This window comes from Dermochelys coriacea, chromosome 1 (genome assembly GCF_009764565.3).
Source record: "Dermochelys coriacea isolate rDerCor1 chromosome 1, rDerCor1.pri.v4, whole genome shotgun sequence".
In the NCBI taxonomy this organism is placed as follows: domain Eukaryota; kingdom Metazoa; phylum Chordata; order Testudines; family Dermochelyidae; genus Dermochelys; species Dermochelys coriacea.
The window spans coordinates 332,066,508-332,082,888 of record NC_050068.2 but is presented as its reverse complement, the minus strand read 5'-3'; the positions used below and the strand labels follow the sequence as shown (position 1 = coordinate 332,082,888).

At 39.0% G+C, this 16,381-nt stretch overlaps 1 protein-coding gene across 2 annotated transcripts in view; it reads left to right on the top strand.

Moving 5' to 3' along the window:
* Positions 1-16,007, top strand: part of SEMA3C (semaphorin 3C) — a 161,914-nt gene extending 145,907 nt beyond the window's left edge. For both annotated transcript variants that reach the window (XM_038384679.2, XM_043497938.1), the window contains exons 14-18: positions 1,171-1,212; positions 2,477-2,634; positions 6,019-6,086; positions 9,906-10,036; positions 11,749-16,007. In XM_038384679.2, the coding sequence (XP_038240607.1) occupies positions 1,171-1,212; positions 2,477-2,634; positions 6,019-6,086; positions 9,906-10,036; positions 11,749-12,162 (813 nt within the window). In that variant the 3' untranslated portion in view covers positions 12,163-16,007. The remainder of the gene's footprint in view (positions 1-1,170; positions 1,213-2,476; positions 2,635-6,018; positions 6,087-9,905; positions 10,037-11,748) is intronic.
* The last annotated feature ends 374 nt before the right edge of the window (positions 16,008-16,381 follow it).

Below are 16,381 nucleotides of genomic sequence, written 5' to 3'. Positions count from 1 at the left end.
CAGTGCACTTATGTTCACCTCAGGTATTTATATGTCCCCCACTACTGTAGCATCTGAACACCCTATAATCTTTACTGTATCTGTCCTCACAGCATCTCTGTGAGGTAGGGAAGTACTACAATCCTCCATTTTACAGATGGGGAACTGAGGCCCAGAAAAATCTAAGCAACTTGCCCAAGGTCACACAGGAAGCTTATGGTGGAACATGGAATTGAACTCAGATTTCCCAGCTCCCAAGTATTCAGTCCTGAAGTGCTATAACCCCACAGTCCCAATTCTGAGCTCCTTCCAACCTCTGCAAAGCCCCTTGCAATTCCAGTCCTGGGCCTCCTCACAGCTCTTCTGGTGTGCCATACTTTAATCCTGACCTACCACAATGGCATCCGTCTCTTGTGATTACTATAGTAAATCCTTGCTCCCCAAAATAATGATTACCATTATTTTGCCATCACTGACACCATTAATTTTGATGAGAATAATGGATTGTTTCATTGGTTTAACACAGTGGATGTAATAACTCCAATGGATGTTCTTTAACATTCAGTTTTACACAGATAATAAATAAGTCACTGAAAACTACATACAGTAGTGTGCAGTGTCCACTGAGTGCGCTGAGCAAAAACAAAAATTCAGTAACACTTCACATCATTTGTAATGTTGGCATTTCTTGTTGATTATCTAAAATCATGTGTTAGACAGTAACCAAAGTGCATGCGTTGTAGATACAGTGTGGAAGAAATATTAATTCTCCTTGTCCGGATCATGTGCTAATTACGTATGAACTGTTACATGATTCCTGCATGCTGTCACCTTCCAAGAACAAAGGCTGTGCCTTCCAAAGAGAGAGTGATGGTTTGCAAACACATACTGCCTATCTGTAATGGTGAGCCAGCTCTTAAGAGCTGTTCTGCCAGAAGTGTGAGAGAACTTGTTAATGTGTCTTAGTCAAGTCCAGAGGTTCATGCAGCCAATATATTTACTGACTCAAACTTTGTGTTTATGTCATATTTGTTGAGTTGTGGCAAAAGATGATTAGGTGTGAATGACATCTCTTCAAGAGTCTGGAAAAGAACAGTTTATCTAGAAATGACTGTGGCTTAGAAAACGTTAAAGTTTAATGTCATGACATAATAAATAAAAGAAGGCATATAAATGTGATTTGTCTTTCAGAATAATGCTCCCATAACAACAATGAAGATTTCATCTAAAAAGGTAAAGAAAAGTGGAACACTTATTCAATGGTTATTACTGGAGGACAGAACTAACTTAAGGTCCTAGAAAGGTCCTAACTAGGATGCACCATACTAAATACGGACACACAGATCTTCAGGGTAGCACCTTTGACTCCCAGTTTTCTAAGGATGTGTGCCAGCACCATCAGGACAAAATCCACTAGTGCATTGTTCAATATTAGTTATTTTCAATTGATAAAAAGTGTCAACAGTCCAACTAGGGAACAAAAAATGTCCCATATAACCCATCACATCACAATCCATAGACTGAAGTTCTTTGTCTAAATTATTCATTCAGCGCTTGGGGAATGTAGGAATGGTGGTATGGCACCTGTGATGAGGTTGTATCTGTCAAGCTAATTCATAGTGGCTGTTTTGACATGAATCATTACTATGGTGATGGTGATCATAATACCTGGGTGACTGCGCAACCAAAATAATATGTAGCTAAAATTCTGTACTCAAACAGTTTAAATTTACTGCATTGTGCACCAGGCTTTTCAGAAGTATTAATTAATTAATTACTATTTAGGAAATTAAACTCAATGAGATTTGCCAGCATAATGAGAGAGAGGGACTCAGGCCACCACAGTTCATGTATGCTCAGCTCCAGGGTTTATTTCCACTTTAAGAAATGCTATTTAACTGGCTTTTGGTTAGAACCAGTCAGTTTGCTCCAGATTCTCATGGCTTCACTTACCTTGAATGATCCTTACTCCATGAGTGATCTCATTGACTCCAGTGGCCCTGTTGGCCTGGAGTAAGGTTCTATTTAAGGTAAGAGTCTCAGAATCTGGTCCATAGTGACCGCTAAGTTTTGTGTTTATGAGAAATCCAATTAGAAGGTTTGCACAATATTTCTGAAGGAGACTGTATGCAGAGAAGTTACTTCGCTCAAAGGCTTGATTCAACAATTCTCACTAAGGACCAAGTCCTCAAATCTCAACTATATTAACTCAGACCTGCTGCAGCAGGACAAAATAATGAGACTCAATGTCCAAAAAACCATTAGCATTCTCCATAGCATTTTAAGTATTTTCTAACAGGAGGTGATTATGTTATAGGCATATTAACCTGTGTGATTTCTATTTATTTTGGTTTTGAACCCTTTAGTGGCTCACCTCTTGGTTTTTAGTTAATTCCAAAATGAATTGAAGGCTTTATGCATATATTAACTAAGGTCTGAGTGAAGCTGCTCCTCTAGGCTCCACATCTGTAATAAACATTTCCATTGCCTTCAACAGCAACAGTTGTATGTGAGCTCGGATGAAGGGATCACGCAGGTATCTTTGCATCGCTGCCGTATCTATGGAACGGCCTGTGCGGACTGCTGCCTAGCCAGAGATCCTTACTGTGCTTGGGATGGCAATTCCTGCTCCAGGTTCTACCCAACAGGGAAGAGGTGAGGAGTCTGATGAGATTTGCAAGAAAAGTACACATCAGGGGTTGACTTTCATATGTAATCATGGGTCATGTAATGTGATAGCAGAAGGGGATTGTTGTTGTTGCTGCTGCTGGCTTCTTTAAAAATAATACTGAAATACCTGCTGTATTTGGCATTGCACACTGACCAAAACTATCTGCTAAAGAGGTCACTTTTTATATTAAAAGCAATATATTGTGAAAGAAGATTTCATTCTAATTTTAATGCAACAAGCACCTAATCCTCCTCTGGTATACAATATGTGCCCCCATGTTAATGGAGTTACACTGAGGTAATGCTGATGTGGGAATAGAATCAGAATCCAGTGATGCCTTTGCTTAAATTGCTGTGGATATAACTATCATGGTAATCCCTTTCATGCAGCATAATATCTGAGTGTGTGTGTGGTGCATTAAATCCTTTTTATTCTGTGTTTCTCCTCACTGAAAAGGCCTATTTATAGGGAAACAAGTTGGCTGGGAATTTTTCAATGAGTCACTTTTCATCAAAAAACACTGATTTGTTGACAGCAAAACTATTCACAGGATCTGTTTCGACAAAAGTTGTCGAAAGTTGAATGAAAAGTTTGGAATTGTCAAAACATTCCATTTCAATATTTTTGAAGCAAACCAAAAACAGAATCATATATTCTGGTTAAAAATTTAGACCAAAAAATATTAGAAAAAGAAAAAGTAGAAATCAAAACAAAACATTTACAAAATTATTGAAACAAAAGGTTTTGATTGGTATGAACCGATTTTTAAAAAAATTTCTATTTGCAAACATTTTTGAGATTTTGACTTTTCAGCCCCATTTAGGATGGTAAATATTTTCAAACTCTCAAAAATATTCACAGGACAAGAAGACTGTTTCTCACCCTGCTCTGGGAAACAGACAAATACAGGCAAATTTCATTTCCATATCATACCCACTAGATTTGGGATTTTCAACATGAGGTTCATTAAAGCGGATATAGAAAGCAATTTTTCTTTAATTTACAACAGAAGGTCTCTCATTCTCACTGAGCTAATGGCACAAACCATACTTTTTATGCAAAATAGCAACCTCGCTCTACTTCTCCGGGAAATATTTAATAGCAGAAGGCTGTAGTGAAGTTTCATAATAATTCACTGCTTGTACAAATGACTACAGAATATCTAATGAACATTGTGTGAAATATTATCAAACTAAACTTTTCATTACAAGTGGGGTCTTAGCCTGGCTTGTGCAGGAGCAAAAGGGGAATGAGACCCACATTCCTCTGTGTAACCTCTCTGCATCACAGTTGTAGATGCAAGGAAGTGCCCGTGGACTGTGTGCATGGTACTTCTCCCTTTGCAGGTGTCTGGGGAGCTGACAGAAAGGGATGGAAAATGGGTGGAGCCTTGGTTCCATCCCCCAGTGGACCAACCAGTTGATCAGGTGCCAGTAGCCAATTGCTAACACTTGGGAGCAAAAAAGGGAACAGAGACAAATTCCTTTGCTGGACTTCTCCTGGGTTAGGGCACTTACTGGCCACCCCTTGCACGGGATTAACTCATAAAGCACAAGTTAGTCCTGAATGAACAAAGTATATTTTATGGTGCAGGTACCTTGTTTTTTTGTTGTAGTAATAGTAGTAGTAGTACTAGTAGTATTTGTTTACAATTTGCAAAGTTCAGCGTTTGACCGCTGGTCTTCATGACAGATTCTTTCAGACACCAACCAAAGCCCAGGGTGGGAGGATGTGGAATGGTCAGGGTGCTGGCTCCAGCTCTCTGATTCTCAGCCCACCCAAAACCAACACAACTTAAAACTGTCGAGAGGTATAACAGAGTGGAAACTCAGGCCCAACATTTATAATTTCCAGTTGACCTCTTGCCATTTCCATCATGTATATCCATGTTATTTCAATTGGGTTTTATACAGCTGTTTGTAATGTGCTTCTTATAGCAGACCAAAGTAAACACGAAAAACAGTATGGAAAACAATCTGTTTTCCATATGTTAAGGAAATGAGTTATTTCTTTATCTAAAGAAACAGTTTGTGCTGGAGAAAACATCAGTAATTCGAGCCAAATCCTCAAGTCTAGACAGTAGTATCTTTCTACAGTCAATCTTTCTTTTGCCATCTCTCTGCCCTTTGTATTACTGCTGTGCGTCATCCCACACAACATAACCTCAGAACACCTGACTTTTTCCTTATGTCCTGAAAACACCCACAAACACATCCTCCCCAAACAAACATTTCCACTTCTTATTTCTGGATAAATAGTAAACTGTCAGGATAAGGTCTCTTGATTAGGTTAGTGGGATGTAGGAACAGCTTCTGAAAGACTGCAGCAAATTATGGTTTACCTAGATATTTTCCTACTCTGATGTTCACTATTTTCTCTCTCATCTGCAGATCGTTTAGGCCATGTGATAGTGCTGCAGCATTTTTAATATTGAGTATTAAATGTAAAGGAGGACAACAAGATCCTAAGCCACATAACACTGGCCTGGTTTCAGGTTTGGTTGCAAATTCTAAAGTCAGACAGAGAGACATCCACCAAATTTTGTGTTGGGCTGAGAGGCATGAATTCATGTGGAGAAAAATAGTTATAATAGGATAAAGCATGACCACCTGATGATCCCAGAGCACTTCACAAACATTAATGACTTCAAATGCACAATATCCCCTTGAGGCAGAGCAATATTACTCATCCTATATGAAGAGATGGGGAAACCAAGACAGAGAGATTCTGGCACACATTTCCATACCAATTGCCTAGAGTAGGACAGGTAAATCCATAGTTAGGCACCAAAATAAGTAATGTGATTTTCTGAGATGCAGAGCAACCTCAACTCAGCCAATGAGAACTAATGACAGGCATGGGTGTTCAGTACCTCTTGTAATCAGTCTTCTTAGGCCAGTTGGAAATCTGGGCTTAAGTAACCTCTCTAAAGTCAAATAGTGAGTAATTGATGAGGAGCAGTCATTGAGCCTACAAGACTATGTTGCTCCACTGTACGATACAGACTGTTGGAAGGACATACTGCTTGATAGTGAAGAATGGATGAACCAGTTTGGATACAATGCAAACTAGTTGAAACCTCTCTCAGAAACCTGAATACAACTCATCTTCTTTGAGGTTCAAAAGAGCCTGCCATTTTCATGAATAGGGTCAATCTTAGCATCCAGCTCTGCTCCCATTGACTTCAGTGGGAAAACTTCCATTGATTTAAGTAGGACCAAGTTCTGAACCTTATATGCATGCCAATTGCAAAACATGGAATAGTTTACAGTAAGTCATGACCACTGATACTAATATATAATTTGGTGAATAGTCTGTTTTACAGTGTGGCTATTTTAGTCATAGTTTGTACTTCCCAAATATTACAGACGGAGTCGTAGACAAGATGTGAGACATGGAAATCCTATGACTCAGTGCCGAGGATTTAACCTGAAAGGTACTGTAACTGAAAGATGATCGTACTGTTAAAGAGCACTTGAACTTTCTTTCATGTGACTCATCCTTCACGTCAGCCATGTGGTTTACTGGTAAAACAGCAAAAAAGCACAGTCATTTTCCAAACCTGAGATAGTTTTTTTTTCCCTTAACATCCTTTCCTTGCATTTTACATGAAATGTTGCCTTTGTATGATAAAACAGAATGAGATATTATAAAGTTAGAGTCCCATAGCACTGACTTGGGTGTCAACTATAGGGAAATGATGGACTATTCTATTCCCCACACACTACTGCCCATGTCCTTTAAACCCATCTGTTCCAATCTTGCACTTGATGATTATACTGAACTGTACAGTTGTTTGGAGCTAGATTGTGCTTTTGGGCATAGCCCTGAGCAAGGGATAGTGTGAAAACTGCACCCCCACACACACGTACCCTGGAATAGCCCCAGGGCACACTGCGACTTGGACACCACTCTGAGTCATAAGTCTTCCTCTTTCCCCTTTCCACTGAGGGATGAGTAAATTATTCCATTCCTTTTCATGAAGCATTTTACACCCTGATGGGCACCGGATCATCTACACTGCCCAATGAGTTGTGGCAGTGGAGCTAAGGTTCCTTCCATTCCCAATTCCAAGCAAGGCCAAACAGGGTGATACCTGTAATATAGGCCCAGGTCCTCAAAAGGTCATAGAATATCAGAGTTGGAAGGGACCTCAGGAGATCATCTAGTCTAACCCCCTACTCAAAGCAGGACCAATCCCCAATTTTTTTTGCCCCAGATCCCTAAATGGCCCCTTCAAGCATTGAACTCACAATCCTGGGTTTAGCAGGCTAATGCTCAAACCACTGCGTTATTCCCCCGCCCCCCAAGATGACTAACTCCCATTGATTTCAAAGGGAGTTAGGTACCTAAATACCTTTGAGGACCTGTGCCTTACTCCATCTTACTCTCCTGCATGGCTGAGTAAGGGCTGTGACAGTCTAGTGCTTTGTAATCCACACAAATTGAGATTAGGGGATTAAGATCATTTCACCTGTAGTTTTAATCCTGAACTGTCATCCATTTCACACTGTGCCATTAGTAGTAGAGTTGATGTCTTTTGATGGGATATGTCAATTTGTCAAAAACAACACTTTTCATAGAAACATATCCAGTTCCAATGCAACCTTCATAAGGAAGGTTTCTCAGGTCCAGGATGCAAATTCTAGGAAAAGAGAGTGAGATATCCCAAAATAGCCAATTAACCTGGTAGTAAAGATAACCAGGGTGAAATCCTTACTCTGAATTAGACAGAGCAGAGGCTTAAACATGGGTCTCCTACAACTTGAATGAGTGCTCTAACCACTGAACTATTGACTAATCTTAATTAATTAGGGTGTTTCACTCTCTCTTTTCAAGGAAGTTTTGATGAGAGTGGGGAAGAGAAGAGTTAGGGTATAGGTAGGTGGCCCTTCTCCCACTTTTTCCAGTGTAATAAAAGGTAATAAAGAAACCATAATTTAGACTCTTTCAACATATAATTTATATTTTAAGCCATTTTATGGCAAACTAATACACTGAGAAGAAAAAACATCGGACAATCACCAAAAAGACAAAAGAACTGATGTGAGCAAAATGTATTAGCAAATTCATAATACAATTTCGAAACTAAGGCATAAAGCATGCCATGTTTTATGCCTCAACATTCTTTAACATGGGAGGCGTTAACATTTTTCAACACAGTGCTACATTGAGCGTTGAGCACCAATAGGTTTGTATGGCCACTCTACATATATTCTGTAAAGGCTTTTAACCCAAATTATTGTTAACTCTTAGGGCTGTTTCCTCTCTCTCTCTCTCTCTCTCTCTGTCTTTCAGAGCACACAAATAAAAATAATGTGCAATAGATAAAAGTTTAGTGAAAGGATGGAAGCATTTAGATACTACAATGCTATAGAAAACTGTAGAAACTGTAGAAAATGTAGACAGACTCTCATATTCCTATATGACTCAGTCCTAAGGTACATCTATAAAACTCACTTTGGCCCCAGTCCTGCATTAAGCTCCATGCAGGCACAAAGGCCTACTAATTGCCAAATTAGGACCTTTGAATGCCAAGTACTTCAGGATTGTTTCCATAACATTTACAATATTATTACTGTTATTACAGAATCCAAAGTGTGCTAGGCAATTTACAGAAAGAATAGAAAGCTAAGGTTCCTTGCCCAACTAGCTTAGAATCCAATTTTAGACGTGACTCTATGACTGAGGGTCAGAAATAGGAGATGGGGGATAGAATGAGGAAAGACAGGGTGACAGCCGTATGATGATGCTATTATTTGATTTAGACATCTATGTCTAGGTAGTTCAATTTACAGTATTTATTTTTAACCATTACTGTTTACTCAGAAATAGAACTGACATTTCATGTAATGTTAGAAAAATTAAGCCTTGGCCAACATTATTATTTGAGCAAACTAATAAAAAACTAAACACTTAATATTGGTAACAGACAATCACTCATCTATAAAGAGTGTGAAGTAGCACAATAAGTCTAGATGATGATATAAACTCAACATATGCCCAAGTATTGCTAGAGTGTTATAAATCAATTGAAAGCCTTTCCAAGGAGAAGACTGGCATCATCTCCTTATGTCTCCTGGTCTCAGTCTCTGTCTGATCTATGCTTTTCATTGGACTTTAGGTTTAGAGCTAAGTCCTGTCCTATAGACATAGCTGCACCAAATGGGTGGGGGTGGAGTGACACTACATGATGGCTACAGGTGACTGAAGAGCATCTTAATGCTGTTTTGAAAAAGCAGCTTATTTGGCCCTTTTTAGCCCCCACCTCACCTCAAAATGCACATTCAGGGAACAGTTTTAGGCCTAACTACATCCCTGAGGTAGCAGGCTGTATCTTTTTGATGCTGGGGCATTGACAGGCATGTTAAATAGCTCACCCTCCTTTAGACTCGTAGACTTTAAGGTCAGAAGGGACTATCATGATCATCTAGTCTGACCTCCTGCACATTACAGGCCACAGAACCTTACCCACTCCTGAAATAGACCCCAACCTCTGGCTGAGTTACTGAAGTCCTCCAATCATGGTTTAAAGACTTCAAGTTACAGAGAATCCACCATTTACACAAGTTTAAACCTGTAAGTGACCATGCCCCATGCTGCAGAGGAGGGCGAAAAACCCCAGAGTCTCAGCCAATCTGACCCGGGAGGAAATTCCTTCCTGACTCCAAATATACCATTGATATGCAATCAATTACACCCTGAGCGTGTGGGCAAGACCTGCCAGGCAGATACCTGGGAAAGAATTCTCTGTAGTAACTCAGAGCCCTCCCCATCTAGTTAGTGTCCCATCTCCAGCTGTTGGGGATTTTTGCTACTAGCAGTCACTGATGGGCAACAGAGAGCACTAGGATGATGCTCTGGCCTACTGCTGCCTGGGAGCACTGGATAGAAGAAGTTCCCTGTGCCCTTTTATTATTCCTAGGCTGCACAAGGCAGGATTTGACCCAGGATTTGCTAAGTGACCCACAAGCAGGTGCCAAATTTCTCAGAACAATCTGTGCCCAGAGCTGACATATTTGCAGTTTGATTTGGCCTGAAGTTTCTCCAAACTTAATTCCTTTTCTTTTATAGATTTCCCCTCCAAATTACAGATTCCTGGACGTCTTCAGTCTAACGAGTCTGAGACAGGTGTGACTCAGCTAGGTTAAGGAGCCTTGGTTGCCAGTTTTGCTGACATATAAATGTTTGCTTTCCAAATAAGAATCAGGCATCTGTAGTACAATAGTCTTATCTGCCTCCTCTTGCTTCCTAGCATACAGAAATGCAGCAGAAGTAATTCAGTATGGAGTGAAAAACAACACCACCTTTCTTGAGTGCACCCCTAAATCTCCCCAGGCATCCATTAAATGGCTCTTTCAGAAAGACAATGACCGAAGGAAAGAGGTGAGTAATGCAGCTCAGCAGCACGGATCAATCGAAGGGGGAAGGGGGCAAGTGCATTCAGTCAGGGGGCTCAGACAGTCTAGTTATGATGAAGCAGGTTAAGAAAGTTGCATGAACATATTTTAGTGTTTTGACAAGAGGAGGGCCACTTCTCATTATACATTATAACTGAGATTTTCAAAGGAGCTTAAGAGAGTTAGGCACTTCACTCCAGCTGACTTAATGGGAGTTGGGCACCTAATTCCCTTAGAAAATTCTAGCCTACACCTATATTCAAAACACTAAGCAGTACTCTTTCCTCTACAATAAGGAGATTGTAATGGGAATATTTGCTCAGTCAGCACATGCTGTTGATCTGAGGAAGCAGGCGTAAAAGAAACAAGATGTGTAAAGTCAAGGAGTTAGGTCTGGTCACAGCAGCACCTTTGTGCAATATAGAAGATAAAAGGGAGAGTGAGGGGGAATGGGGCAGGTTTCCTTAGCAAGAAATTAGCTTGAGCTAAAAGCACTTAAGGCTACAAGCATTTTCCCCACTGTGGTGTAATCACATTTTCCATTACTGCACGCTCCAAGGCTCTCAGGTTTCAGCACTCGAACATACAGTATAATGCTTTCCTTGAGTGATACAAAAAGGAAACATCATTTCCATTTCAAATCTGAAGCAGATATTCTTTGGAATAAAAAAAGGAACTTCTGTTGTAAGAGAAAGATGGTAATATGGTGCAGGTGACAGAATATAAATAATGGAAAGTGTTAAACTCATGTCAGGCCACCCTGTGAAATGAGAGAGAGGACTAATAAGGCATTTATTGAGTAAAACATGCCGTTTCTGAGGTATACTCGGAGAAGGCTCAAACCTTGTGCTAGCAACATAGATTCAATTCTTTCTTACTTACTCAAGAAAAACATATACCATAGCTGAGTCCCCTTTTGTGTTTCTGTTTTGTAATTGTGTTGGAATAACACATGCTGGAATTAGTAACGGATGAACCATGAAAGGATCAAAGGGTTGTTTCTTTTCAGCTAAACTGAATCTCTCTGACTTACTAGAATAGATTTCTGCAAAGCGTCATGCCATGTGATTTGCTGCAACATCGAAATATTATAAATAATATAAATAAAACACCATCGTCGACTGTCATAGGCATGAAGCTAAAATTAAATAGTGTGCTGTGGAAATTTCTCCCAAACTCTGCAACACTGAATATAGAATGACATCCTTCCTACAGCCACTTTTACACCATTGTGTAGAATCTACACCAGATATATAATTCTTTATAGAATTGCCCTCTGGTGCCAATACCCAATTAAAGCATTTACCCAAAAGCCACCCAGTGTCCAGTAAGACATCAACCACCAGTCTTACAGACTCCATCTTCCTTTCAGCAGATTTAGCAGAACACTCTGATGTTAGTGGGCAGGCTCCCCAGGTCTATAATGCTGGCAGAGAAAAGTCTCTCCACCCCCAGGGATCTACTCTCTTTGAGGTGGTTGAAAATCCTGCCTTATGTGGCTCCTCCAAGAACCTTATTTGGCTTGATCTTCTCAAATGTTAATAGTAACTGTTGAAACTCATATAAAGATAAAATTCAGATAAACTCTCCCCAGAACAAGCTCCCCATATGTGAAAAGAGAGTCACTAAAAGATATTACATGTGTCTTGAATAATTAATTGGCCCCTAAGAAGTTTATTTTGCCTTTCGTCATTGTAGGTCAAACTTAATGAAAGGATCATATCAACTGAACAAGGACTCTTGATTCGCTCTGTCCAGGATACTGACAGAGGACTCTACCATTGCATTGCAACAGAGAATAGTTTCAAGCAAACAATAGCAAAGATCAACTTCAAAGTGTTAGATTCAGATATGGTGGCCTTCATGACTGACAAGTGGTCTCCCTGGACCTGGGCCAGCTCTGTACGAGCACTGCAGTTCCACCCAAAGGACTTCATTGGAGCTTTCAGCCATTCAGAAATGCAGATGATTAACCAATACTGCAAAGACAGTAGACAGCAAGGACAGCGCGGAGAAGAATCTCAGAAGATGAGAGGGGACTATGGCAAGTTAAAGGCCCTGATTAACAGCAGGAAAAGTAGGAACAGAAGGAATCAATTACCAGGATCTTAATTTTTTTCATTTGGAGCCTCAGATGTGTTTGTTCTCCCTGCAGGGGGCTCTTGTTTGTCTTTTGAGAGCATATTAAATTAAAACAATGAAAATTAAAGCAAGCCTGAGAAACTATCCTTCTCCCAGTAAAATGCAGTGTAACTTAATTAAAGAAAATATAAAACCAGCATTTTCTTTGTGAGATGCTCACTGGCACTGCATAAGTCCCTGTCATAGCAGCAAAACTGAATATTTACCTTAACCCATTTGATATCCTGATATTTACTTACAGTTGAAGAGAAAGAAAGAAAATCAGTACATTAATTGCAGTTTTGCAATTGAGCAGAACAGAAGAAAATTTGGGTTAAGATGGCTGTTCAAATGAGGGTGATGCCCAGAGGTTTCTTGCACTGCATTTGAGTCTATGAGTTTCTAATTGTTTACAATTCAATGTTGGGTTTACAGTTTTAATTCACTGTACAAGTCATGTGAATGCATGTACCTAAGAAGCTGGCAAAGGTAAAGTACAGTAGAAGTGGATAGTACAGAAAAAAAAACCTGAAGGTCAAATTAAGGTAAAAGTAGAACAAAAGGGGAAAAATTGTTTTATATGTCAGGAAACACTGATTATTGTTCATAATATGAGTTGTAATACATTCTGAGATTTAATTTACACATATCTCTTCTCATATTGACATCAAGTAGCATATGGGCCCTATAACACTGCATAGCTTTGAAAGCAACATGAGGACTCTGATTATAGGTAACATTTTCAAAAGTATCTAAGTCACGTAGATGCTTTTGAAAATGTTACCTTCCTGTGAGCAGAATGTGGATGTATAGTACAACATTTCCTCAAATACTAGAAACACAGATTTCTTTTATAATGTCCCAAATGATAAAGGTTAGAGCTGGTCGAAAGATGTGGAGAAAAAATCATGAACATTTTTGAAAGTTTCAAAAGCAGTATCTTTTCAAAGTTTTCCAAGAGAGCTGACTTAAAAAATGTTCAGAAAACTGCTTTCCAAAAAATATTTGATTTAAAAAATTTCCAGTTTTAAATTTTTTTTCCTTTCTTTCATCCTTTTCTCCTTTTTTATTAACCCATGTGCTATTTGTTGCTGAAAAGGGGAAAACAAGGGAATGGTTTAGAAAGGGGCAAAAAAGAAACTGAAAAAAATGTTTTTTGTCCAAAGAAAAAAGGAACATTTCAAAACAAGATTTTTGGTGAAATTTTCATTTTCAAAAGCCGTTTTTCAGCAAAAACATTTTTGTTAAAAAAAAAATCTCCACCAGCTCTGATGAAAATCATGATTTGTAACATGCCAAATAGAACTGGTTGAAAACTTGGTGAATGTCTTTCGGTCCATCCATCCAGCTTGGTACAAAAATGTCATCATTTTCCAACCATCTGTAATTCAAAATATCAGGGGCAAATCCTGCTAGCCTTACATATGTGAGAAGTTTCCTGGAGTCCACTAAGCTGTCACATAGGACAGTTATTAGCAACAGATAGCCCCACAGAATATCACATGTAATGCAATGACACTTTACGATGGTCTACAGCAAAATAAGCTAATTAAAGATATATTCAAACAAAATAACCTAATTTTATGATGAATTGAGGAAAAATTACTTCTAAACCCAGAGGTGGTTTTCAAAATAAAATGCCAGCAGTGCTAATAAAATGATGCCTTCAAACAAAGTATCTATATCCAGTGGTTCTCAACCTGTGAGTCAGGACGTTGCCAGGGCTGGAGTTAGACTTGCTGCGGCCAAAGCCCGAGCCCCACCACCTGGGGTCGAAGCCTGAAGGCTTCACCCCTGGTGGCAGGGCTCAGGTTACAGGCCCCTGCCTAGGACTGAAGCCCTTGGACTTCAGCTTTGCCCACCTACCCCTGCCCAACCTGGGGCGGTGGGGCTCAGGCTTTGGCTTTGGCCCCTCCTCTTGGGGCAGTGGGACTCAGGCAGGCTCAGGCTTCAGTCTCTCCTCCTGGGCTCATGTAGTAATTTTTGTTGTCAGAAGGAGATTGTGGCGCAATGAAGTTTGAGAACCCTTATTCTAGCCATTATTATTTTAACTTTATTTTGAAACAGTTAGTGAAAGCTTTTGGGGCATGATTCTTATCCCACTTCCGTTGCTGTATATCGGGAGTAAATCTACTGAAGTGAGTAGAATTACTCGAGATTTACACTAGTGTGATGAAGAATCTGTCACAATTGCATTATTCTGATTTCAGATTGATGTGAGTGGTATCAGTCAGGCATGTTACCATTGCCATACAGTGACGGAACAGCTAGGAAATATGCTTTGATTCAGCAGATCACTGAAGCACACAGGCTTATGTCCCATTGTCATCAGTGGGACTACTCATAATTAACTGCAAGTTTAGCACATGCTGAAGTGCTTGCTTAAAGGGGATGGGATGGCTCGTGCTTAAATCCGAGCCTATACTGAAGTGCTTTGCTGAATCAAGGCCTAAATGCATATTAGTGAACTATGTACACTGGTGTATAGTGGCCTGAACCAAAGCCCATGAGAACCCAATGGGAAGATTCCCATTGATTTAATTGAGCTCTGGATCAGGCCTCAAGAGCTAGCAGGGTAGATTCTATAAAGATTAAATAAAAATGAGTCAATGAAAATCAGTTTTTGCCAGGTGTCTTGCAGTGGAGAAAATAGCCTTTTGGTAGGATGGGAGACTTTCTGAAGATTCAATACTTAAGTTACAAACCAAAAATTTTTTTGGGCTCCACAAAACAAAACTACCTCCTAGACTGACATTGGTTCATATATTCTGTATACTGCACTTGTTCTTCCAATGTTATCCAGTAGATTCACGGCACAGTTAGTATAACATTAATGTCTGTTGTGAGGCTCGTAATTGATTCCAGATGAAATATGGCATTTAATAAGCATTAAAGGGTACAATTTATTCTTTGAGTGGTTGACTATAGTGATATTTTAATAGGCCCCCATCAGGCCTCAAAAATGATAGTTACATTGTTTATAACTGAATATTGGCAATATGGGATTCAATTAAAACAATCAGCATAGCTCTGAGTTTCATATGATTATAAAATAATATTTTTAAAGCTGCTTCACATACAATTCTTATGGTATGACTGTTTAAGGGATTACACTTAAACTAACATTTTTCTGCTGCATGAAACGTAAATGTATATATAACAAACTTCTGTCAATATGTAGCTAGTCCAACCTCCCATGCTTTAGCAGGTCTCTGTGTATAGTGTAGGTAGGGACCAGATTCTCAGCTGGTGTAAATAGGTGTAACTTCCTTGATGTCCATAGAACTACAGGAATTTATACCTGCTGAGGATCTGGCCCTAAATGTACAGGTCAGACTTACTACAATTTTATTCTTTTTAATGTAGAGACCCCCCCCATTTGTATGTAACATGGACATTTAATATTGTAATATTGTTTGTGCTATTTAATAACTTTCTATTTTGAGGATTACTGAATAATGTATATAACTTTATTCCTTTTTTAAAAGAAACATCTTCTAGATATAACTTTGCCAAATGTAAAGATAAGTTCTCTGTCAAGAACTCCATAAGTACTTTTTTTTTGCTGTTTTTATTTTGTGTAGTTTGTAAAGTTTGCTGAAATCCTGATTTAACAATGTATTCTTTGAATCCTGAGTACTGTACATAGACGTGTTTCATTCAGAAAACCCTCTTTTTAAAAAGTGTAGGTATGTGTATAGTTCCTAGCATGATGAAACTGTCATTACAGTGAATATTCATTATATCCTGTGAAAGAAAGAACAAAACGTAGTTTAACATAGTGCTATTTAATTAGAATTATTATTTGCCTAACAAAATAAAGTGTGTTGAAACCACTTCAGAATTTGTTTTGCTTTTCCCTTTGTAGGTATTTGCTAACAACCAAAAACTTCCTTACTTATCAGAAGAACAGCTGCCCCATACATCTTTGTAACAAAACCATGCAAAACATGCTGGTTTAAAGATTTGCAATGAGTCTTTTTTTGCCCTCCCTTGCTCAGACTGAGTTTAGTATTATTGGTTTCTTAGAAAAGTCTGGAACTTATCTTAGGGCAAGATTGAAGCTCTAGGAATGAGCATCATGAAGGATCTCTGTACCCCATCATGACATGAAGGAAGATCAGGCTGAAATTTTTCATAGACTGTAATTTGGCAGCAAATTGGTTTTTGACAGAAAATATAATTTAGCAGGAAATTTCTGTTTTGAAAT